Source organism: Sminthopsis crassicaudata, chromosome 2 (genome assembly GCF_048593235.1).
Source record: "Sminthopsis crassicaudata isolate SCR6 chromosome 2, ASM4859323v1, whole genome shotgun sequence".
Taxonomy (NCBI): Eukaryota; Metazoa; Chordata; class Mammalia; order Dasyuromorphia; family Dasyuridae; genus Sminthopsis; species Sminthopsis crassicaudata.
The window spans coordinates 574,335,832-574,361,663 of NC_133618.1; the positions used below are offsets into that span (position 1 = coordinate 574,335,832).

At 37.4% G+C, this 25,832-nt stretch overlaps 1 protein-coding gene across 3 annotated transcripts in view; it reads left to right on the forward strand.

Annotated features, from left to right (window-relative positions):
• Positions 1 to 25,832, forward strand: part of BNC1 (basonuclin zinc finger protein 1) — a 163,322-nt gene that overhangs the window by 128,954 nt on the left and 8,536 nt on the right. For 2 of the 3 annotated variants that reach the window (XM_074295278.1, XM_074295277.1), the window contains exons 2-3: positions 24,907 to 25,006; positions 25,490 to 25,725. In XM_074295278.1, the coding sequence (XP_074151379.1) occupies positions 24,907 to 25,006; positions 25,490 to 25,725 (336 nt within the window). Of the gene's footprint in view, positions 1 to 9,789; positions 10,686 to 24,906; positions 25,007 to 25,489; positions 25,726 to 25,832 lie in introns of those variants that run through there. The other variant, XM_074295279.1, reaches the window with a different exon arrangement.

Below are 25,832 nucleotides of genomic sequence, written 5' to 3' on the forward strand. Positions count from 1 at the left end.
GAAATCAGGGGTGCTCCCTAGACTTAAAATGATTCTTCCATTGCCCATGTTTTACATCTACCAGTTCCTTCACTATTCCAGTTCTCAGTTCGGGTCACCCTCTTCTGGTGATCTACACTGGAAATATTAGCAAGTATAGTGACATGTTCTCTTACTATCTGCTGACTTTTCTGAGTTATCACCTTCCCCATAGCCATTTTTTTCCTGATGTTTCCACTTCAAAAAACAAACAAACACTACAACACAACATTTTCCCTGGGAGAGAAGACTGACAAAATTAAGTTGAGCAGCTCTACAATTTTCCACCTCATCAGTTATCGTCATGCCATTCATCTCTAGCAGTAGTCCTCTCTTTTCTTTGACCTTCTTATCTTTTCCCTATGTAGGTAAGAAGGAAACCCCAGGTGCAGCTGATTCAGTTTTAGAAATCCTGCCGTGAGTCTTAGAAGACCATGGCATGTTTTTAACATTCATCCTTTGTTATTTGTTCTAGCTTCCAATTCTAGTTTGTGTCTTTTACTTTGGAGGGGGGAGTTCCCTGTGTATCCACACTAGTGTCATTAGACAGCTTCTCCTTTTATTTATCAAAAGGATTTTCTTTGTGTTTTTCAGAATTTCTTTACTGAGAGCTTCTAAATCCTCCTGCACTGGTTCCCCTGTAGAATTTCAGGCCATATGATCCCACCCATCTTTTCTTTGGATACTTTGAAATCTGATCTCTCAAAATCTGGAGAGCATGTCAGACTTTCTCTTTTAGATAGAACACTCTCTTCACTGAAATTTCTCATCATTCCCACTGCAGCAGCTCATTCCTTCTTATTGTTGACATTAGCATCCAAAATAGAATTTCTCACTGCTTCTACTACTTTTCAGAGGATAAAATTATCAAAGCAAATCAGGAAATTATTCATTTCTGTGCTTTAGGCAGAGTGCACACTTATACAGATGTCTGCATAATTGAAGACCTCCTATTACTACTATATCTAACACTTCCAATCCAGAAATCAGGTCATTCTTAATATTGTAAGTTATATTCAAGAAATCCAAATCTGATTCTCAACCATTACTTTATTAACCAGCTGCTCATTTCCTAATGTTTGTTGAATGTTGAATTATCCTAAGAAATATACATGACAGAAAAGAAATTTAAAAGTCAAGTTAGCAAACATATGAAAACTTTTACTTCCAAATGAGAAGCATTTCAAAGAAGTCACCTTAGGAGATGAGATCTTGATTTCAACTATGCTACCAATGCTCAGGATTCCAGTTTGGAATTGTTTTCAGAAATAATAGATGAGCCACTCAGGAAATCTAGTCTCATTGTTTTATTACCACACCTATATTTTCACCCAAATAGTATTAACCAGCTTAATAACTTATTATATTCATCAGCCAAAACTCTTGAGTAGTTTAAAAAAAAAATCAAGCCTACTCCCAAAAAATCTGAAGACTGGCTACCTGTGAAGCTATTTAGAAAACTATCACAAGTATGGGAGTCAGCTAATAACAGGTTTCCATGTGCATGCTGACCAGTGAATGTTTTTCTGGATTATACAGATGTTTTTTCCAAAGTAATTACTCTGAGAAGAACATTTCTCATTTGGATGGTATAATTTATTTTAGAGATCAGTCCTATTTCCTGATAGTCATAGCTGATATTATAATGAGCGTCAATACTAAACCCTACTAAACCAAATGTTAGTGGCAGTCTATTGGGGGGAAAAAAAGAAAATGTAGCACTTGAATTTATTTTAGACCTACTACTTAATGGCTCTTATGAGCTAGAAATGTGACTTGTATCAAATAAGACAAGGCCTATTTTTTTTTCTTTCTGAGGCTGGGGTTAAGTGATTTGCCCAGGGTCACACAGCTAGGAAGTGTTAAGTGTCTGAGACCAAATTTGAACTCGGGTCCTCCTGAATTTAAGGCTGATGCTCTATCCACTGCACCACCTAGCTGCCCCAGACAAAGCCTATTTGAAAAAAGTGAAGGATAAAAAGAGGTAAGGTGATCAAGAGTTTGAGATAAGAGTATACTGAAAAGCATCTGTGTGTCAGTAGTATTTGATTATATTTAAAGTAATCTAGCAATATGTTCTTTCAAACGGTACGTAAAGTTTTTCTAAAAAATAATTCTCCCAATGTAGTGAACATATCAATTCTAGTATATTCCACCTAGTTGGGGGCTTTTTATTCTTCTTGCTTTTCAAAAAAGTATTCTTGTTATCTTTTGTGTCTAAATCACCCTCATTTTCGACTATATCTTCCTCCTTATTTAAAAAAATTCTTATAACATTTTTTTTAATAGAAAGAAGCAGAGAATCAGTTCAGCAAATCCAATACACATTGATAGAGTTTGACAATATGCTGTATTCAATACCCCCTGGTCATTTAACTTCAAAAAAAAGGGGGGGGGGAAGGGAGATTAATTTTCTCATCTCTCCTTAGGGGCCAGCCTTGGTCATAATAAATAGATGGTGTTTGGTTCCTGTTTTTGTTGTTGTTATTGTTCTTTTCCTTTTATGTTGTTGAAGTTGGTGTATATTTTGTTTTCTTCTTTATACTTTGCTTCAATTCATTGTCTTCTCATGAATTCCATATATTCATCATTTTTATGGCACAGTAATATTCTATTACATATGGAAGTCTTATGTTTCAAAGGTACATGAAGAAATTTAACAATTGTTCATGGAGAAGCAGCAAAATTGATGGGGAGATCCAGAAAATAGGAGCAGGACTAAAAGATAGTGAAGGGGATTGTTACTGAAGAAAACATTAAGAATAAGGAAAGCACAAGCAGATTTAGACAGCACCAGAAGACATAATTTGGAAAATTTGGCCATGGCTATAAGATTTATTGTTACAACTAAAGTTATGAAATTTCCTTAGCTAGAGATCTTTCAGAAAGGAGACCCTCATCATCCCCCATGTCTGAGAGAAATAGACCCAAATAAAGACCAGCCTTTGGAGGTCTCATTTCACCCTTGTGCTAAGCTATTTTCCTTCATAAAAAACATCAAGATTGCCCTAAAAAGCACTTAGAGAAAATCACTGGATAGAAGTGATACTCTAAACATAGGTTATATTTCTTCTTTTGAAGATGCGATGGTAGAAGATTAGGGACAGTTTTTCATTTTTAAAAAGTAAACATTTTATTTGTTGAACAGCTGGGTAATTCTCTTACTGTAGCTTCTGGAAAAACCACTCGTTTTTAAGCCTTTCTTGTACCTCTCCCTAAACTTGACTTTGACTTCCCTCTGAGCCTTACATTTTATTTTAGTACTGACACATGGAAGGATATGTCCAATGAAATGTTCTCATATATCTGGTAGACATGAAGTGGTTGTGGTTATAAATTTTCATGAAGGAATTGATTTTTTATTTCTTGGCAATCTTCCTTTTTTGGGGGGGTGTTAAGTGACTTACCCAAGGTCACACAGCTAGTAAGTGTTAAGTGTCTGAGGTTAGATTTGAACTCAGGTTCTCCTGACTCCAGGGCCATTGCTCTATCCTTTGGGCCACTCAGCTGCCTCTGTATCACCTATATTCATGATGATAATGGCTTTGTATTCAGAATTATATCCCAGCCAGGACCAGCACTACCTTCTTGTATTTCAGTAATTTGCCTATTTTGACATGAAGCAAGATGCTCTTGGAGCCAAAAGCTAGTTTTCCATTTTACTGGGGGCAGAAATTCATAAACGTCACAATTATTTACTACAAAGTATTATGTATTTTTTTCAGTATGTGAAGAAAAGCAGGTAATCCTATTTTAAAATTGTTTTTATTTATCTCATTTTTATATGGCCAATATTTTTCCTAGTGTTAGTCGCCTTCCATTTCCCAGAACCATCTCATATCTCCCAAAAGATTTAAGAACACCCCCCCACACAAGCAAAAGCCAATATACATTGAGAATGTCCAACAATATAAACAACAATTTCATTCTATGAACCTCTCATCTCTATGAAGTGAAAAGGTGTGTCTTCTCATATTTCTCTCTCTCTCTCTCTCTTTTGTAATTTTGCTTTTTTGTTTGTAAATTCACAACATTCACTTTGGATTGTTTTGTGGTTCTTTCCATTTACATTGTTGTAGTCACTATGTATACTGTTTTCATGACTCAGTTTATTTCATTCCAATATTCCATTATCTTCATGTACCACGATTTGTTTAGCTATTACTCATTCATTGAACATCTACTTTGTTTCCAGTTCTGTGTTACTACAAAAAGTGCCTAGAGAAATATTTTTGGTACGAGGGCTTGCTTTCTTTATCAGTGACTTCTTGGGATTTATGTATATAGTAATAGTATCTCTGGTTCAGAAGGTTCAAATTGACATTTGAGTCACTTGGTGGAATTTCAAATTGGTTTTCAAAATGGTTGTACCGATTACCAGCTCCACCAATAATGTACTAGTGTGTCCATCTTCCCATAGCTTCTCCAGTATTAACTGTTTCCATTTTTGTGATATTTGTCTAAGTTACTATTAAGAATAAATAGCTTTTTTGTCATAGGTGCACAGACCACAAACCAGTGTCACCTTAAGAGACTGGCAAAAGGAGTTCTCTTTGAAGGCAAATAGACCAAGAAACTGGGAAGGGATGGGGGGAAATGAGGCAAAATTTGAACAACTTACATAGATTATATTAAGTATTTATTTATTTATTTGCTCCTGATTTCTGTACAACTAATTCTCACTCCATTCCTCTGGTTTCTTGAGTTAAAAAGTCTTGAGTCAAGCAACAACTACTCTAGAGCCAAAAGTTCCGAGAGGTGAGCCTAATTTATGTACATTTTTGGTTCCTTTGCTCACATTGTGAGGTTAGTATGATGCAAGAGATTGTCATATGTTGAAGCTAGAAGGGACCTTGAGGCATCAGTCTAATAGAGGCTGATTTTAATGAAGAAACTAAGGCTATGAGAGTTCCCGTGACTTTCCAAAGGTTACGTAGCAAGCCAGTGGCAAAACCAAGACTAGAGCTGGCAACTGATATAAAGGTTCACATGAAATAACTGGCAAAAAGAAAGGTCAGTTTCACATACTAAGCAGATCTGAATGGTGATAACCATTGATGCAATCTTTCCCCCCCCCCCCACCCCAATCAAAATGTGTCTTTGCCTCAAACAAAACATACCTTAAAAGCCACTACTAAATGTTCTTCCCAAGTCTGTAGGGATTTCATTTCATTGTTTATGCCTGTTTTATTTTTATTACATTGGGGCAAAATCTTCCAACTTCTGTGTCTGCTGAACACAGATAAATGAGAGAAGATGATTTAGGAACCACACTAGGACTTACATTTTGTCTTTTTTTTTTTTTTTTCTTTGAACATTAGATTCCTTAGACTTCTCTCCCATTTCTCTTATTCTTTTCTTTTTGTTTAAAGTCCAGTCATCTATGCATTCACTCTAGGTAGAATTACACATGCCCAATGGGCACTTTGATCCCTCCTTTTTGAAACCTGAAAACACTGAATGGAGCTTCTTTAGTCGTGGAAATTTAGTTTTCTCTAACATGCAAGGTAAAGTAGAAGAGTGGAAAGTGGAATGGACCAGCAAGAAGGGAATCACAGACAAGATAGTATTTTGGCAGCAGAACTTGCAGCCAACCTCTTGGCTAGACGTTATCATCCTTCTCTCTCAACAGAAGTCTGTTTCTGGGCTAGTCTATAGAAATTGCAACATTTGGCCTCTGTGGCAGTATGATCTGTACCCAGGGTGTTTGTTGCGTAGGGGGGAGCTTTGGCTCCTACTTCTTGCTCTTAGTCAGGTCCTGACACCATTTCATGCCCCAGATGTGCCCAGACCTGCTGCCCCTGGATAGATGTCTCTTGGCAGTGGGGTGAAGGTAGAAGGGTTCATCCTCTCTCTTGGTGTTTCCTGACACACAGTCTTCTGAGGAATGTGCATAGTCTCCTTGTATTGATCCTCAGAAACTCTCTGAAGGAGAGACAAGTTATTCTACGCATTCTTTCATCTCATAAGAGATTTGGTTTTGGTTTTTACCCAATATCAGCAGACCCATTGCTGGCATAGTGCTTCCTGCCAGCTATCAACAAATAGTTGAGTTACTTTCTACCACACTGTCAAAGTGTTCAGGTAGCAGAGCCTCCTCTGACTAAAGCAGAAAAGCTTCCCTCCTGGTTTTTGGGAATTATTAGTCAAAAAGTATACATGCCCAGAAATTCAGTCCTTGATGCCATTTCTACTGCTTAGTGATTTCTCTTCCAAAAGTCTGTGGCCTTTTTTTCTCTTTTTTTTGGGGGGGGAAACCATTTACACTCCTGAATGAGAGTGTTAATCTATTTTAAAAACAGAAAACAAAACCACAAAACCCATTTTTCCTTTGGAAACTACCATTTTGCAACCTGTTACCATGGACATGGGACAGTTTTTACCCAAGTTGTTTAATTAAAAAAAAAAAAAGAGTTGAGTATGTTATTATGTCAGTGTGTAGATTTTGAAGATTTTGTTTCTTCTCTCCAGAAGTTCTCAACCTGGAATATATGAACCCCTAGGGGATGGATACAAGAGGTTTATTGAGGAGTATGAGGATCCTTGTCAAATATATGATCCTGTTGAAATTACTCTGTAAATTTTCTCTATTTGTCTTTTGTATATTCTGATTTGTGTATGTTGTCTTCCCATTAGAACGTTCTTTGAGGGTAAGTCCTATTTTTGCTATTTGTATTCTCAGTGCTTAGAAATCTGAGACATATTAAGTGCCTAATCAGTACTTGATAGTTTAATTGATTATTTTATTTGGGGCATGTGAACAGTAAAGTTTACTGACATTCATGACATTTGGCTTCTGTGGCAGATGCAAAACATACATACAGATTCAAAAAAGGTTGTAAACTCTTGCTTTTATACTCTTTTCTCTATATTACTCCAAGAAGAGAGAGAAATGCTGCTTGGAAAATGCTGTTTTCCTAAAGACATTAGTGCATGGGATAGTTGATTCTTATTCAAGTCTTAGCTGTGGTACTAACCAGCTGTTTGACTTGAAGCAAGTCATTTTCCTTCTCTGGATCATCATTTCCTCATCTATAAAATAACAAATTGGATTAAATGACCTCTAAGGTCCTTTCTAGTCTTAATTTTCTCTGATTCTAAAGTCTTCATTGCAGTGGTCCCTTAGTGGGTTTATTTATTGTTGGCTTTTTTGTTTCCCTGTTAAGTCTATTCTTCCCTCCCCCCTTTTAAAAAAGAAATTGATAATGCAATAATAATGCAAGTGGAAATTCAAAATCCCCCAGCTGAGAAGATGCAAGAAGAGTTAGGTTCTCAGTACAGCATAAATTGACTTTACATTTTGGATTTTTGTTTGGAATGTTCTGCTTTGGTTGAGTTCTTATAACTGTAGGAATTCTTAACATTGGCACTTCCTGACTTTATTCCCCACCCCCACCCCCCAGGCTGGGGTTAAGTGACTTGCCCAGGGTCACACAGCTAGGAAGTGTTGTGTCTGAGACCACATTTGAACTCGGGTCCTCCTGAATTCAAGTCTTCTGGTGCTCTATCCACTGCACCACCTAGCTGCCCCAACTTTCTGCCTTTGTCTAGTTAGAGGGTGCAGATATAACATGCTGCAGCAGAAGGTTTCAGCAGGTATTTGTATTTGACCCCAACTAAAAATGATTTGCCTAACAAACTGAGGCATCGCTGCTTCCTTATGGTGAACAAAGTTACATCACTGTAAGCCAGAAAAACTACCAGAGTACCAGGAGAAAGGGAACTTCCTGGATGGTGAGTGAATAAAAAAATCATCTGTTTTCCTAAAGCATCCTTGGGGGTAATACAATGGGAGGAGAAGTCAGTTTCTCTTTTTATCATAAGCTGAATATTTCAGATTTGAAGCCAAATAGGAAGAAAATGTCATAGAATTCCACTGATCATCCCTCTTGACTCCTAATCTTAAACTCATCTTTTCCTCTTTTTCAAACAATTCATTGAATACCTTCTTGAAGTCTCTTTTAGGTGGTGAAGGGGCAAAATAGGTCCCAGATGTACAAAGAATTAGGCTTGTTTATTTGAAAAACACAAATGCACTATAAATTTGGTTTTTCTGTTTAAAGCCACTTTAAGGCTCTGCACATACATGGTTAAAGTACTAGCCACTCCTTTTGCTCTTATCTCTCATGTGGAATCATATGTGAGATGATTAGTACCCAGTGTAGTGTGTTAGAAAGAGCTTAAGTAGAGAAGACTTAAGGCCTGACTGCATAGCCCTGGACAACTCATATAAGATGTTGAGATCTCACTTTCAAAAAGATTATCTTTGAGTCCTCCTCCTGGAAGGAGGCTGCTGGAGAGCACAACTGCTAAAGTTATGTCACTCCTATTTGCTTTAATCCACAGGAAGTTCCCAATGTCGTGCATCACCCAAATCTTTTAAAACCTAGTACAGATAAGTTAACAAAACTTGATTTAGATTAGTTCTATTAATTAGTTAAACCTTGATTTTAATTAAGGTTTAATTTGTGGGAAGTAAGACATTTAACTAAAGCAAACATACAAGTACAATTCAGTTCTAGCGCATTCTAGACATTTGTCCAGTTTCTTTTAGTTAAGTTGAACTCTTGTCAAATTGAATATTATCTGATTTAAATGGATCCTTGTTTGGGGCTTAGACACTATGTGTATGTTCCTACCAGGATGATATTTAAAGGAATTGAACACATCTCTACAAATAGCCCATGGTGTGTGGGGATACAACGGTTTCTCTGGTAATTGAGTTCTTTTGCTGGCCATATTAAAGTTAGACATATGAACATTTTTAAACATTTTTCATAGCAGCATACAAAGTTGAATCAACCTACATCATTACTGCTCAAATGTATTTTTTCTTCAGGTGGAATAGCAGCAGCACTGAACAAAGCCAAACTTTTATGCCCAATTTGTGTCAGGTTAAAGCAGTATAAGAATATACAGTGATAGTAATGAAGATGAGAATGATGATTATAGTTGAATGCAGACAGCCCAGCCTTCCATAAAACATTGAGGTTAACAAAGGTTTTCTTGGGAGACACCCTGGCCTACCCTTTGTGTGAACTACTTCTTCCAGGGCAACTCATCTTCCCCTTTCTTCTTTCCCCCACCTTTGGCCACTCAATGCCCTTCTGCTCCCCAAGCCTCTTCTTCCTCTTAGAACTAAAATGATCCGATGCCATGTGCACTTGTTGCTTGATTGACACTCATTTGAACTGTAGTTATAATGTTTTCTGTCAAGGAGGCATTTACCTTTTAAGTCCCTTATCTCTCATCATCTTATAAAAGGCTTTGTCTCTCCTTAAAGGAATTTTAGGCATTGGCTAACAGATGAGGAGACGTGTTTTTGGATAGGGGAGGTCCAAAGTCATACTTCAGGTACATCCCTGAATAAAATAACCCCCAACTTATCCTATTTACTATCTGTGTGGTCTTTCTGGTCTTCAGCATCCTCACAAGTAAAGGCTTTGGACCAGATCTCTAAGGTGCCTTCCAGAACTAGATCTTTTTTTAGGATTTGGGATACAGGATGACTGTAGATGCATCTTAAGAGATGAATGGGCTGTCTCCCCCTTTCTCTCCCTGCCCCCTCCTCCAGTTCTGCTGGCGCTGGCTTTCCCTCTGTGGCCTCCAGCTCCACTGGGATCAACAAGCTGGGTCTGGTTAGGTTTAGGCTACAATCTGACTTAACAATGTTTCTTACTTCTTTTAAGACCTTGAGCTAGCCTGCCGCTGGCCTAGCCCACCCCCTCCCCCTGGACCCGACCCCAGCTTCTCCCTTTCCCCTCCCTTTGTTAAGCACAGGTTGGACTTTTCCCCCCACATAACCTCTCCCTTAACCTCCTTCTGCTCCAGGAGGCCCTTATTATGCCCTTCAGCAATCTGACCACATTATTTTAGTTATAATCTTAACAATATTTCCTTCATCATCTTTCCTCTCCTCTGACACCCAGAAAATTCGCCTTTTGCAGATGAGTGTGTGGGACAGTAGAATGCACCCTCAGACAGAAGCATGATTGCATGTGCATCCCTCTACTAAAGTACAAGTGTGCAAGAGAAACTCCACAGCGTTTGCTGTTTTAAACTGGAGATTAAAAGGAGTGCATTTGTGCTTTAAAAAAAAAAAAAGAAGAAGAAGAAGAGGGACTTAAAGTCTTCAGCTTATTTGCAGATAGGTCTGTGTTCTCCGGGAAAGTGTAATGGGCCTCGGGTCAGCTGCATTGATTTAATGCATTACTCAGGCTGCCCGAGCAGGGGGAGAATCTTCTCTGAGCGCATTAGAAGTGCCTCGAGCCTCTCTGACTCCTTTTGATCAAATTTCTGTGAATGATGAGTGTCACGGCCTCTCCGAGCCAGCTGTGAGAGGGACTGCTCTGGGACTCGTGGGGCATGCCGGAACACAGCGCACCGGGCACAGAGACGAGCTCGCTACAAAGGTGAGAGAGGCAGACACAACTTCGCACTGGAGAGCACCGAGGGGGAGGATCCTATTTCATTCCCGTCTGCGGGCTGAGTGTACATCAGACCTTGAGGTGCTTGGATTCAGACGAGAGGAAAGGGGTGGGTGATGGTCCTGCCTTCTCAGTACTTGTACAGACACGAGTGTTTCCAGCACTTCTTCTAAGAGCTCACCGAGGAATGGGAAATTCTTTTAAAGCTCAGGAAACCTAAGCGCCCACACCATGGCTGAGGTAAGAAAAGTTCCCCTTCTGGACACTGGAAGCCTGAGTGCAGTGGCCAACTTTTCTCTCTCTGGGGGACTGTGTGTGTGTCTTGTGGCTGGAAGGATGAGAGGACTCTTGTGGGTTTGGGCTTTAATGGGCTCCAATGCTGCGTGTTGAGGCATTTGACGAGTTAATTTCCAAAGAGCTGCCATACCTGGGCTGCTAGGTATAGTCTGTGTGCTCCTTAGCTGTCGGCACAGAGGGAAGAGCTGAAATGTTAGCTTACTGCACCCAGGTATAAACACCAGTTGGGTAATTGTTTTCAGACTGAAATAAGTGGTCAGGCTCTGCAAACCCAGAGAACTTGATGGTGTCTAATTGTACAAGTCTGGGATATACATTAATCACAATAAAAATCTCTCATTTGTGACCTAAATGTATTCCAAGGCCAAGTGCTTTAAGCAAATACATTAGAGTTATTGTGATCTATAAATGCACCGGGAGACCAGAAAACCCTACATACAGCTTTCTCTCTGGAATTCTCTGGGAATGCACATCTAAGTGTGCAGCAATCGAAGCCCCATGTCTGCATTTTAGACGCGTTTCATTGCTGATTCTCCCTTGCCTCTCGAAAACTAAAGCCAGTAATACTTTTTTTCCAAATGAGGTAGGCATCTACTTAGCGTTGTTTGGTTCCGTGGAGTGTTTTTCTTTGAAGTAATTAAGCAGCTAAATAGCTGACATTTAAGACAGGCTATTTTTTCTGGCTAGATTTGGTTGTCTGTGGAAAACTAAACATGGACTCAAATGTAAACTTAAATCCATTATCATTTTGCTCGGCAGAATTCTACAGAAAACAGAGTGGCAATTACTGTCTTTCCCCCTACCCCTACACCCCCACCATGTACCCACTGGTTCCCAAATAGTTTCTGGAACGCAGAGGGGAGGAAAGAGAGAAGTGTCTTTTTAGAGTTTCCGGGAAGGAAAATGTACAATTACTTTCCATCTGGATTGTCAGGTTTCAGAATAGTTTGAAAAAGCTGGACTGTGTTTTTGAAAAATCTCCTTGAGGTTAGTTAAAGCTGAGCATTAACGTTGAGTGAAAGCCTGATAAAATGGTCACTTGTCACTTTAAAAAAAAACAAAAAACAAACCCACAGATTTGGAATTTATAGGAAAGTAGCTTAATAAATTGGCCAGACAGTGACACTACTTGTTATACTATATTCATTGGGTTGTGAGAGCTGCTCAAGTTTGTAATAAATCCCCCCCTTCCCTTTTAAATTCATATAATTGCTTGACTTCTCAAACCTGGGGAGCTGAGTGTTTGTCTTATCTTTGGGTGAGCTGACTCTGCTCTGTGTTGCAAAACCTGGAGGCGGGCTGGGTTTCTTAGTGTTCCTGCAGCCTGCAAACGGAGTCAGCTTCATTAGTCTCACGATGGCACATCCCATGCATGGCTGGTGTTGCCATTTCCTTCCAGCTAGTCCTGGAGCATGATCCGGACTGCCTTGGTTTGGATAAGCTTGTAAGGATTTGTCAGCCAGATGTGACAAGATTGTCAAGAGGCAAGTAAAGGAGGAGATCTGATATTAATCAGTGCATAGCTCCGAGCCAAACTTTCTCAAATGCTGTGTAGTAACATGTTCTTCTCATTTAGTGCCTCTCTTTGTGGCTCTGGAGCTGCCACTGGTCTAAGTTTGACGGTTAAATGGGATGCCAACTAACAGCCTTTAATTGTATGAATAAAATTCTACTGGGGGGTGGGGGGAGGGGAGAAGGTGGGAATCACACTTTGTATTTTTTTTATATTTCCTCCAGATTTTATAGTTATATGCACTAGAGTCCTCTGAGGATGGGAACACTTTAAATAAGACCAGGCTCCTAGAATATCTCTCTTCAATTCATGGTCAGAACCAGCTTTCCTATTAGTTATTTAGGAATCCTAAGAAGGAGGGGCCCACTAGTTTTCTGGGAGACTGTTGGAGGTGGGTTGCAGAAGGGACATTTCCGAGTTATTTGTGTGTGCATATGTGTGTGTTTATGTAAGAATGACTGCCATTTGGTGGACAAAGGAGGATAGCATGGATTTTTTTGAAATGGATTTTTGTATATTTAACCACAGTTAAATTTGTAAATTATTCAATGGATTGGAATAGTGTAAAAGATTGTCATTTTTCCTCCCTAGTATACCATGTAAGCCCTTTCCCCATAACAAATGTTGAGTCTTACTATTTTCACTTATTAGATTTTTGCAGAGTAATTACAAAGTTTTCTGGGAAAGTTTTAGCTCAAGGGTTAGTGAACATGCATCGAAAAAGAACCCATACACTCTTATATTTAAAGTGAAAGGAATCTTAAAACAGCAACAAACTGAGAATTTTGGGGGGAATTAACCAAAAGAATGTCTAAGCATTACAATGTATTTGACCAAAACAAAAACAAAAAAACAAATCCCACATATTTTAAATGTTAAAATAATTTTTGCACATTGTAGGAATGTGTGTCACTTAAATGGATTCATAAGTGTAGATTTTTAAAGAAAAGAAAAACTACAAATCTTTACTATTAAGAAGTTTGGTTTTTAAAAATTGGATTCTCTATGAAAAAAAAAAAAACAACATACGACTAAGTTTCTTAAAAATAATCACAAAGGATGCTGATTACCATTACTTTTGCTACCTAATGTTAAATGAAAGACTGGGAAAGTCTGGTAAGTCTGATTTCACTAATAAAGGCGAATAATTCATCCAAGCTGTTGTTGAATAATGGATATTATCCCTTCATTCAAGAAGCTAAATGATCTAAAGTATTGAACATGTAGACAAGAAAATAGACAGTAGCATGTATAGTTCATACGTGTAATCATCATGTAATTGTGATGAGGCATCATCCGTTAAGTAATTGGTAATATCATCTGGAAGCATTTAGTATATTTAAACTGATAAGGATTCAGGGACAAACCGCCTTTTAAATCTTGAACAGAAAGCTAGTACCTTGAAGTGACTAATTAGTGCTCAATAGATAGCCAACCATGATCTGTTGTAATCTCCTTTAGAAATGGCTTTCCTTGTAAATTTTGAGAAGTTCTGCACCGAAATGACTTGCAGATAAGCTCCCAAAACATTTCTTTCTCTCTGTAGTAGAAGATACATTCCAGCCTTGCATGTGTTTCAGTCCGGTGAGGATTGGCAGCTTGTTATTGAGGTTGGTCTAAGCTGGATAGCCCAGCAGTTGTAAAATGTCCAGTGAAAGGAAGGATTCCTTCCTGATTTCTTACTTAGAGGTGCAAGAAGTCATAACCCCGTGATCCAGGGAAGTATGTAACTGAGCCTCAACATGCTTGTAATTTATAAATGCGTGGAATTAAACATACATGATATAATGGGTCTACCACATAGTTTGATGTAAAATTGAACTACAGTATTTGCTGATGTTAAAAAAACAAAAACAAAAAAACTCAGCAGTTGTCTATGGCCTTAGTAATTATTTTGACAGTGCTCATTAACAAAAGTTGCCCTGAGGGGCCCTGTAGGGTAAATGACTTGCCAGAAGAACAGTAGTGGTGGTGAGATGTTGTTTTTTTCTTTAATCTTCCCCCCACCCCAAGTAAACATTTTCATTTAGAGATGGTTTTTATAATAAGCTAGCTTCTTTAAAAATATCGTTTTTTTTTTATCTTAAATTTTCCTATTGTCTTTAACGTCCAGAACTCCCTTCTTTTCAGTGCCGCAGGTCATTGTTTTTAGGGAGAAGATTCTTTTTTTTTTTTAATTTTTTTTTTTTTTTTTAAGTTGGGAAATTTTTGCGAATTCTACATGGCAGATAACCTGGGTTTTTTGAGAGATTATTTAGCAGTTTAAAAGAACTGTCAGGCCACTGTATGGAGCTAGTATCGTTGGAACTAGTCCTCTTAAAGTTTTTACAAATGGAGATTGACTTAAAAGCAGTTATTTCCCATTACTCTGTTAATCTTTGTAGCTTTCCTAATTCCGTTTTCTTTTTTTCCGGGAGATTATTGCAGTTGGAGTGTGGTGGTACTTCTCCACCCAAGATATACTCCCATTTTAGCCAAAACAAGAAAGTCTTTTAAAAAAATAAATACCTTTTTAGTGTCCAATGTCTGACCTCCCCAAACTCTTCACAGTTATAGTCAAACATGCAACGCCATTCGGGTCCACACATGGACTAATTATTGTAAACTGTGCTAACATCGCCTCAGGGTGGTAATAGTCTTGTTCAATCAATGTGGGCCACAACACAAATGAAGAAAGAGAACTCTGTCCACAGCAGACAGAGAAAACCCTGTCAAAATAACACCATGTGGAAAACGGTTGTCACATGTATGTTTTGGCTCAACTAGATCTAACAATAGGTGTTTTTTTGTTTTGTTTTGTTTTTTTAAAGAGGATAGTTATAACGATTCTAATTCTTTATCCCATGTGGATTGTTTTTGCTATCCAGCTGTGTAAGAAAATAAGCATCTGGTGATTTTTCTGCTTCATACCAGCAGCTTAAAAAAGAAAAACAAAACACAGAAAAAAAAAGTCCACCATATTTCAGAATCATTTCCCCTATGCTTTCAGAGATAAGCGTCTAATTCCAGAGAACCAGAGATTCTGCCTTGTCACTTCCATTTTTCATTGAAGGATAAATTCTTACTCTGGTGCTTTTGACATCTTGTGATATACATACTGGTGCATGAATAGTTTGTTTGAAATGGCATTCCTCTTTCACTTAGGGGGCATTTGGGGAATTAAACTGAAACGGAGCTTAAAGAGAATTTAACACAGGACGGCACAGCTCATGCTGTTGCTTTTGGTTTTCTTTTTAATTGGCAGAAAGTTGTTTTTGGATCTTCCTCAGCAAAGTTCAGATCCCAAAGTAGTCGTTTATAGTGTTGCTAAGTTCCTGCCTCTTTGGGTGATGGACAATGGCATACAAATGAAGACATCTCAAAGTGCAAGAATTGAGCCTTAATTCTCTCTTCTGAACTGAGTAAAATTCAAATTATTAATCCAAAAGTGCAGTTAGTTCCTGCCCATTGACTTTTCCAAGTTGCCTGAAGAGTGCTACTTTAGATTCCTAATTTTACTTTATCAAATGGAGGACTTTGGTGAAAACATTTTAAGCTCTATGTAGTATGTTTTGAAAAGATACAGGAATGTTGTGTTTTGCTTTGATTTGTTTTAAATACCCTATTTAAAACTGATTTTCTTTATATTTCTTTTCTTCTTTGCCACTGAAGTTATTAACTTTGAAAATAAAAAGAAGACATGGATGTGATGGGGGGGGGGGGGTGGGATGTTTGTACCTGTATTTATAGAGAGATCAAAGAACAAAGATTTTACTAGTCACCTGTCTTTGAACTAGACCGCTATAGAAGTAGCTACTCGGAGATTCACACAAACATATCACCCACAACTCTGTCAAATTATCATGTCTCACAACAACTGCCTTTCTTAGTGGTACCACCATGCCCTCCAGTAATCCAGATTGGAATCTTCAAGCTATTATTGATTCCACCACCATCTCTTATGTCATTCCCTTTCCCCCTCACCCCACTTTTCTCTTCATCCTTCTTTGACATTTATTCTGTTGCTTTCCAAGAGTTTTTTTTTTCTTTTTTTTTTTTTTAATGTCTCTTGTATCAAGCCATCTTTTTTTTTTTTTTTTTTTTCTGCCTAGTGCTACCAATCTATTGTAGGCCATCATCACTTCACATCTTGATTATTACCTTCTAATTAGTTATCTTGTTTCCTAGTAAATTATATCATCACTTCCTTGATTTAAAAAAACAAAAACAAAAAACTTCAAGTTTTCCTATTACTAATAGGTTTAAATCCAAACTTTTCATTCAGGTATTTATCAGATCCCATAGTGCCTAACCAATCAGAGCTTCTGGGTAAATCTGTCAATTAGTCAGGCCAGTCTTCTTCCCCTTCCCTTCATCCATTTCATCCTAATTTTCACTTCTGTGCCTTTTCTCATGTTGTGTTTTCCCCACTCCACCCCCCTTTTTTTCTTTTTATTGAATTACATTATGTTTTGGGATCTGACTTCTTTCCCACCCCCAGTTGAGAAACCAAAAAAAAAAAAAAAATCAAAAACCTCTGTTAAAACGTATAGTCAAGCAAAACAAATTCTCTTATTGATTGTATCCAAAAAAAGTCCTAACCTCTGCAATACCTTTTCATGAATCCCTTCCATGAACTCTGGTCATAAAGTCATTTTAGAATTCATTGCTGGACATGTAGGGTATGTTTGGTACTGCCTTGTTTTTTCACTCTACACCCATATTGCTTGTCTTTATAGTGAAGTTGTAGACACCTCAAAGGGGAGGGACCATCTTTTATGCTTCCTTTGTAACCTTTATATATTAGGGGCTTGAAAATACTTCCAAGAATGAATGAATATTTTATTTATTTATTTTTTATTTTATTTAGAATTTTTTTCCCACAGTATATATGCATGAGTAATTTTTTTAAATAATATTATCCCTTGTATTCATTTTTCCAAATTTTCCCTTCCCTCCCTCTACTCCCTCCCCTAGGTGACAGGTAATCCCATACATTTTACATGTGTTACAATATAACCTAGATACAATATATGTGTGTAAATACATTTTCTTGTTGCACATTAAGTATTAGATTCCGAAGGTATAAGTAACCTGGGTAGATAGACAGTAGTTCTAACAATTTACATTTGCTTCCCAGTGTTCCTTCGCTGGGTGTAGTTATGAATGAATATTTTAAAAACAAAAATAGGAAAGTTCAAACTTTTTAGTCAGCTCTTTATGTAAGGAGATGAATGGAGGCTACTAATATTTTGAAATATGTCTGTATTTACTCCATGCAAGTGATCTAATCTCTCTGGGCTTCACTTTCCAAATTGGTAAAATTTAAGGGATTGGACTAGATTTATCAGTGAGCTTATTACTTACCAGCCCTGTGTGAGGCATTGAGAACACGAAGACAAAAAAGGAAAACATTCCTGCTTTAAAGATGAGCTAGGGGCAATAGGGAGTCACTGAAATTTATTGAATAGGGGAGTAGTTTTGTCACTTTGGTGTTGGAGGAAAATCGCTGTGTAAGATGAATTGGAGGAGAGAATTAAGGCAGGAGGATCATTTACAAGGCCACTGTAGTAGGATAGCCAAGAGTCAGGCAGGGTCTGAAACAATGGATTCGAGATAGATTGTGGAAGTAGATATGAGGGAGCAGTTGAGTATAATGATGAGATTGCAAAAGTGGGAGTCTAAAAAAGGCCCTCAAAAGAAATAGGGGTATTCAGAAAGGTGAGTATGCAGGTGTGGGAATGATATAAGTTCTGTTTGGACATATTGAATTTGAGCTGTCTATTTGATAACCAGTTTAGAAAATTCAGTAAAGCAGTGAATGACTCCTGGAGATCAGAGGAAAATTTGGGTTGAGAGCCATCTGCATAGAAATGATAATTAAAATCATGGAAGTTGATGAGATCACCAGAGCAGAGAGGGGGAAAAGAAGGCAAGGGAAAGTGACTTGGACCATTCTAGATGTGTGCTGGAGACAGCCTGAAGGGGCTCACAAGGGCTGATCATTAAATTTTCATTGTATTTATATCTCAGAAATTGGCAAATGCTTCAGATCAGGACTTTATGTATTGTTTTCTTGATCATTTAGACTGCAGAAAGTGATGGAGAAAAATGTTAAAAATGCAGATTTAACTTAAAAGGATGTCCTTTCTACATTGGGGGTGGAGGAACAGAGACAGAGACAGAGGTATGATTGTTAAGCTTTTAAGCTATCTTGTGAACATTTGGGGTAGCAGAGACCAGAGAGCAGATTGTCAAACATTTATTGCCACACTCCTCTGCTACTGTCACCATTTAGGGGGCTTGGTTATGGATTATTGATCAGTGATGGTCCAGGAGACTGAGAAGGTATGGTCAAGACAGGAGGAGAAAACAGTGACACAAAAAACTCAAGACAAACTGTCCAAAAGGAAAGAGTCTCTAACAATGTCAGATGTTGCAGAGAGTGATCAAGTAGGATGAGAACTGGAACAAAAAAAGCCAACAAGGAAACATCAGATTTGGCAGTAAAGAGATAATTCTGCAGCCTTTTGGCTCCTTCTTTGCTCTAAATCTGTAGATTTAGATCCTGTGATCTTGCAGACTCCAGGTTCATGTGATAACCATAATAACAATGACAACAAAATGCACCATTTTATTATCTTCTTATTATTTCATTCAATGACTGTTGACTGAGGGATTAGAATTGGTTTCAAACACATACTTGTCCATCTTTCAAGGCCCAGATCCTTCATGAAATTTCTGTGGTCCCTTTTCTCCTTGTCTTTGCCTTCTCAAACTAGGCGATTTTTTCTGTCTCTTCTGAATAATCTTTAATTTCCCTTTTTAGGCTTTTGACAGTCTACCTTGTAGTCTAATTAAGAGTGTGTGTGTGTGTTAAGTAATAACCTCACTTAATTGTAAGCTGCTGAAGGGCAGGGATAGTTTCTAATTCATTTTTATTAGGCCCCTGAAGGTTCAAATACAAATGTTTCACATGGTTACTAGATAAATATTTGCGTAATGAATTGATGTTTTATTAATGGTTTGTTTGTGTTTTTGTTTTTTCTTGGTAGTTCTGTTGGTGGTGAGAAGTTAGTTGATAGTACTAGAAAAAAACCCTGAAATCATGGTTTATTTATAAACTAAGAATAATAGCAACCACATGTTGTAGTTAATTATTCTCTGAAGCTTTGCATATATATTACCTCATTAATTCTTTTAAACATGTCTTTGAGATAGATAGGTGGCAGGTATTATTCCCATTTTATAGATGAGGAATCTGAACTGTTAATTAACTGGCCCAAGGCTCTGTGGCAGATCAATGATAGAACTCAGGTTAGAACCTTTAGTCCAGTATCTATCCCAGAGAAGTAGACAGGACTCAAGTCTCTCTCCCCATTGCCTTCAGTCATTCAGGATCTTCTTAAATTTCTTTTTTTGTAATATGATCCTAGTTACATATGCTAAGGATTGTAGTTGCTTTAAACAAGTACTTTTGCTTCTTGAACACAATCCAAATCCTGTCACAGAATTAAATTTGAGATAGAAATGCTATCTTGAAGGCCCTTTCTGCAAGGAAGCACATCATGACCGGTTAGCTATGGATATGCATGCAATCAGCACAAACTCATTCGTGAAGCCTGGGGAAAAAATTAGGTACATGCCCCCCTAACAATGGATGCATCCACTACATTCTAACGGACAGTCCAAACACTCCTGTCAGGCAAAGGCTAATCAATATTCTTGCATGGCTTTTGAGTAGCCCAAAGATGCTTCCAGTTCTGTCATGAAGAAAGACTGGATCATTATAGACACCAAAAGTTTTAATACTAATTTAAATCATATAAGAATGACTAATATTAATTCTGGAAATTGTCAGTTTAAGAAGAGGAGTGATGAAAAAGCAATAATGACTATAACTTTGATAGGTCCAGAATGTTTTAAATAGCTGCTTTCTGTTTTTAAAGAATAGAACACATATTAAGATGCTGAATGAAAAGATTTGACTTTCAAGAGTTTATTATCTTAATTTGCACATGAACCTCTAGTTCTTGAATAAGAATTTTGAAGTTTTACTGGCTTTCGATATTGTAGTTTTACTTTCGAATGTAATGCTATTGTTCTTCCACCTGGCAGGAGTCTGTGACTCTCTTGCTTGTTGAAAAAACACTCTGACATTAGAAGCTTTCTTAGCCACTGTAATTAGCATTCATTTTTATAAATGATTCAGATTAGATTATTTCCCTAGATGCTTAATTAGCTGTATTACCTCTTGTTAAAATGATTTAAGTTAGAATTGATCTGAGTATAGCTTATAAAACACACTTTTGGAAATTAGAATTGTTGATAAATTTCTTGGAAATCCTGAATGAGAATTGAAAGTTTCTAAAAATGAAGTGACCAGATTATATGATATTCAAGATATTCATAAAGAAAAGTAGAATTAATCACTCATAATTATGAATCTTGGGGCAGCTTAGTGACACAGTGAATGGAACGCTGGGTCTGGAGTCAGGTCTCTCCTGAGTTAAAATCTCGTCTCAGACACTTAACTACCTGTGAGATCCTGGGCAAGTCCCTTTAACCCTCTTTGTCTCAGTTCCTCATCTGTCCAAAGAACTAGAGGAGGAAATGGCAAATTACTCCAGTCTCTTTAGAAAATCCCAAATGGAATCACAAAGAGTCGTACATGATTGAAGATGAATACATGAATCTCTTAGGTTGGGGTGAATAAAAGCCTTCCATTTGTTGATAGGAGCCATTCTTTTATAGCATAGAATTCTATACATGGAAAGTTCCCCTTGAAGATCCCTAAGAGTTGTTAAATCGATCAATAGGCATTTATAAGATATTTTCCAGGTAAGTGCCAAGCATTATCCTAGATGCTGGGGTTCACACACACAAAAAAATGGAACAATCCTTATTCTCGAGAAGTTTGTGTATAAAGGCTGAAGTACACATAAAGTACACACATACCTTCTTTTCTGAATCCATGTATCTGCCTACCTCCGTGTATAATCTAAGTTATACTCCTCTGACTTTTTCCCCTTGCTAGGCCAGTTGACCTTGACCTTAACCTTTCTGAGATACAGTCTGATCTATAAAATATTTGCCTACCTTACAGATGAACATCATAAAAGCATAGACTTAAAACTGATAAGGACCATTAAAAGTCATAGACCTCTCATTTCAGAAATGAAGAAAGTGAGCCTTGAGAAATTGTATGACTTCCCTAATGTGCCACAAAGCAATAGTATTAATAAGATTTGAATCCAGATTTTCCTGGCTTCAAAGTATAGCTTTCTATTTCTGCCCTTTAAGTGAGAAATGTGCCAGAAAGTATTTTATAAAGTGTGATATGAATACAAAGGATTATTATTGTTATCATTAGTATTACCATTACTATAATTTTCCAAGTTGCAAATAATTGAAATTTGAATTAACTGTAATCTTGCTTTAAGTGTCAATTATATTCTGAGAGAAATGAGTGCAAGAGGAAAAGGAAATATTGAAATATTGAATCTCTTGTTTTTCTATATTTTTTTTTCTCTAAAAAGGACTACAAAAAGGAAGAAATCCCAGAAAGGTTAATTTATTAACTATAAACCGAGAATGATCTAGTCTTCATAGTAACATACTAATAGAGCATAGGGTCTGGCAAGCTCTCAACAATTGGGGAAAACAAAACAAAACAAAACAAGTATAAACCTAGATAGACTACATCCTTCTCATTTGAGAATCAGTTTAGCTTGGGTTTGGTCACAAGACCCAAATGGTCTATAAAGATGGAATATGTGGATCATGACAAGTTGTGAGGACAGTCTACTAAATTGTATCAGGGTTACAATCTGTGTTGGTGAGGGGAATACCCTCTGATATCCTCAATCCCAGAGCTTTGAAATTGAAGCAAGTTGTGAAATACTTCTGTTTTTATTTGTAAATGACCACTGGACACTAGGTGCTGTTCAGAACAGCCAGAGGGCATGATTTCTGATTCTCTAGCAGCTTACATCAAAACCTTTTCATGGAAGTCTGAACTCTTGGAACATCCATCAAATGTAAAAGGATATTAACTAATTGAACTATATTTCTGTTTTGACATCTTGTTAAGTAGAGGCAATCATTGTTCATTATTTTTTAACCTTTGAGTTAAATGTGTTTGTCTATTCTCCATATGTTTCCTTAGCAAAGTTAAAAATAGATATGTTACAGGAGCAAAAGTGATTAATTAATACTACCCCACATGCTCTTGGACTCTCCTCTTTTTACAAAAAGCTAAAAGCTTTTTTTGTGTGTGTGCCAGTTTTATCATTTGAGGATGACTTCTTTGAGGGATTATGCAAAAATACTCCAGTCAGCTGCATACCCTGTTACCCCTTGTTCCAGTCCTTCAGATGAAAACCGATGTCTGCCTAGTTCCTGCCATCTTTGTATCTCCAGGCGTGCTAATATGTCATCCTCATTCAGAATAAATCCTGGAAATGAGCAAGCCATAGAGAAGTGAATTTCTAAAGTGAAAGAGTCACTAATTATCACTGCTGTGGCTCCCGATACATCCTCTAAGGGCAGGTTTCCCTATTCCCGATAACAGATTCCTTTCTTCCTTTATGTTCAGAAGATCTCAAAACACTTTTGAAATCAGCACTATCCCCTTATTTCTGGAGGGAAGAACTAAAGGCCCCAGAAGGTAATTAACTAGTCATTCTGTTAACCAGTACCACAAGTGAACCCAGTGGTTTTGTATAGCAGTGCCTTAATTCTATCCTTGACTCAAACAGAATGAGATTCTCCCAAATTGATGCTTTTTTCTGGGGTCCAAACAGACCACGTCTTGCTTTTTAAAAACGTTCCTGATACTGTTTCATATTTGACAGGCAGGTCTCATGTGAGGGCTTTGGCTATTTAATAATTCATTTCATTCTTTAGACCTTTATCCCTCACTAGAGGATTGGAGATGAAGGGAAGGTCTGAGAAATTCAGCTAAACTCAAACATTTCTAGAACTTTGTCAATGAGAACTCTACCTAAGGTAATTTGGTCTCATACCTCTCTTTTACATTTTTGTATGTGGAAAAAGCATTGTAGATTGTGGATTGGAAAGAACAATGAACTGGGAACGACTGCTCAGTCATTCATTAGCTCTAACTGGGTGACCTTTGCCAGATTATTTTATTTTTCTTCATAAAACAAGGAGATTGGATGATATGACCCCCAAGATTTGTATCTTAAACATTCTTTTATTCTTATAGAGCTCCCAGCCCCCTGCACTGCAGTGTACCAGATGTATGGCAAAAGACCATCCTTGAAATCTCAGCTCCAGCACCACCGGTTAGGCCTTGGACAGATCCCATTCCAAGCCTCAGTTTCCTCATGTGTAGAAAGAGATTTATGTCATTACTGTAAGATAGCAGTGTTATTGCTAGTTTGTTATGTTTCTTACTGATAGCAAATTTATAAGCTCCGAATTCCTCACTATTAACAGAATGTTACAGAATCACAGTGGATCTTCTTGGGGCTCCCTCCTGCCCAAAACTGTTTTCCTTTTGAGTTGTAGTAAAGATCATAGACCTACCCTCCATGAAGTTAACTGAAGAGATAAGGGCTGTACCTCCAAACTTCCCTGGTTCCCTTAATAGATCTCTCCTTCTTGAAACAATTTGTATTCAGCCTTTGCCACCTCTTTGAGTAATGAGTTCCACATGTTTACTACCCGCTGTTTAAGTAGTATTTCCTTGTGTTTGTTCTAAAACTACCTCTCTTAAAGCTTCAAGCTAGATGTTCTCTAGCTCTAATATTCTGGGATGTGGCAAACAAGTCTGGGCTTTACCCTATCAGTACCCTTCACGATTTTATAGTCTTTGATCATATTTCCTGACCCCCTTCTTACCTACCTTTGTCTTTCTAGACTAAAAGAGACTGATTTTTTTTTTTTTTTTTGTCTGCCCTCGCACAAAAATCTCTATTCCCTTGATCTTTTTCATTACACCTCAGCATGATGGAAAGTATTCACAACAACTAGACTTGCTTGCAACAAGAGGGGCTGCAGGAAAATAGTTCTCAGGAGTGGCCTGTAAGGAGAGTTACAGGGATTACAGGCAAAGATAGAAAGTGGGGTGTGTGAAATTAAACAGGTAAATTGATGTAAATGATGTTGTTTACTCCCCCAAAAGCTGTAGTTTATGGTAAAGTATCACTGCAAGATTTGCAATGCAGATTCAAATGGAGATTCATAACCTCTCACAGGGATGCTTTACCATAAACTACACACAGCTGCCTGCCAAACAGCTTCCTCTCTTTCTCCAGCTAAAAGATAGGGAATTATCATATCCAACCAGTCTGCTTAAATGCATTAGCATTTAAAAGCAACAATTTTAATCCTTTATCCATTTCACTCTAATGGAGCGTCTGTAACAGTTATTGTGAAAGGTTTACTCTTTAGGTTCTTTATTGCATGTAAACCTAAGGTTATTAATAAAGAAATTTATTTCTATTACAGTCATATGTATGAGCTGCTTTTTCTTTTTCTTTTTTTCTTTTTGGAGTGCAGAGAATATTCCTTTGATACTTTAATGGCTTCAGGCACCAAATTAACTGTTTATTTTCCTAGGCTTCTGAAATTATCATAGTCTTTCTGCTTGGGCTGTTGTTCTTATTCCAAATGCCATACACTATTGTGCTTGTTACTTTGCAGGCTATTGGATGCACTCTCAACTGTAGTTGTCAAGGTTTCAAACCAGGAAAAATACACCACCGTCAGTGTGAACAGTGCAGACATGGATGGGTGGCACATGGTAAAAATTTTCTTTTAAACCCAATAAATATTTGTTGTATGACTTTTTGCTTATGATGTATAATCCACTCTGTTACTCAGTAACAAGTTATCTAATTTGGGGAATTATTTCTGTCCTTTGTTTGTTTCCCTCCCTTCCTGTATGTGGCAGTTTGACTGTTCATGAACTTCAGTAGTTAAATGAGGAAAAGAAGGGAGAAAAGAATCTGAGACCTTCTACTTTTTATATAATTTTATATGTTTAAAAATGTTTCTATGTTTGACATGTTATATGTTTAATATTATATAATGTTTTATATATACACATATATAAACATAGTTATGTTTTTTAAAAATTGGAAATGAACAGGAAGTCATTAGTCTAATAATTATAAAACTATTAATAACTTTGTTTTGGTTGGCATTATAGTATGGATTATAGTTTGACTGCATGTATGAACTGAAATTATATCTCTTTATATTGCTTCTTATGTCTGTTTTTCAGCACTAAGCAAATTAAGGATCCCAAATGTGTACCCAACTAGCCAAGTGGAGATAGTCCAGTCCAATGTGGTTTTTGATATCAGCAGTCTCATGCTCTACGGGACCCAAGCTATTCCCATTCGCCTTAAAATTCTTTTAGATCGGCTGTTCAGTGTATTGAAACAAGAGGAGGTAATCCAGATTCTTCATGCCTTGGACTGGACTCTTCAGGATTATATTCGTGGATATGTGCTCCAGGTACTGTAGAACTGACAAGGTAGATTAAGAAATGTTGGGGAAAATGCATCTCATGGAAAGTCACTTGTACTTGGTTGCAGTCTAACTAGCAATAAATTTAGCTTCCT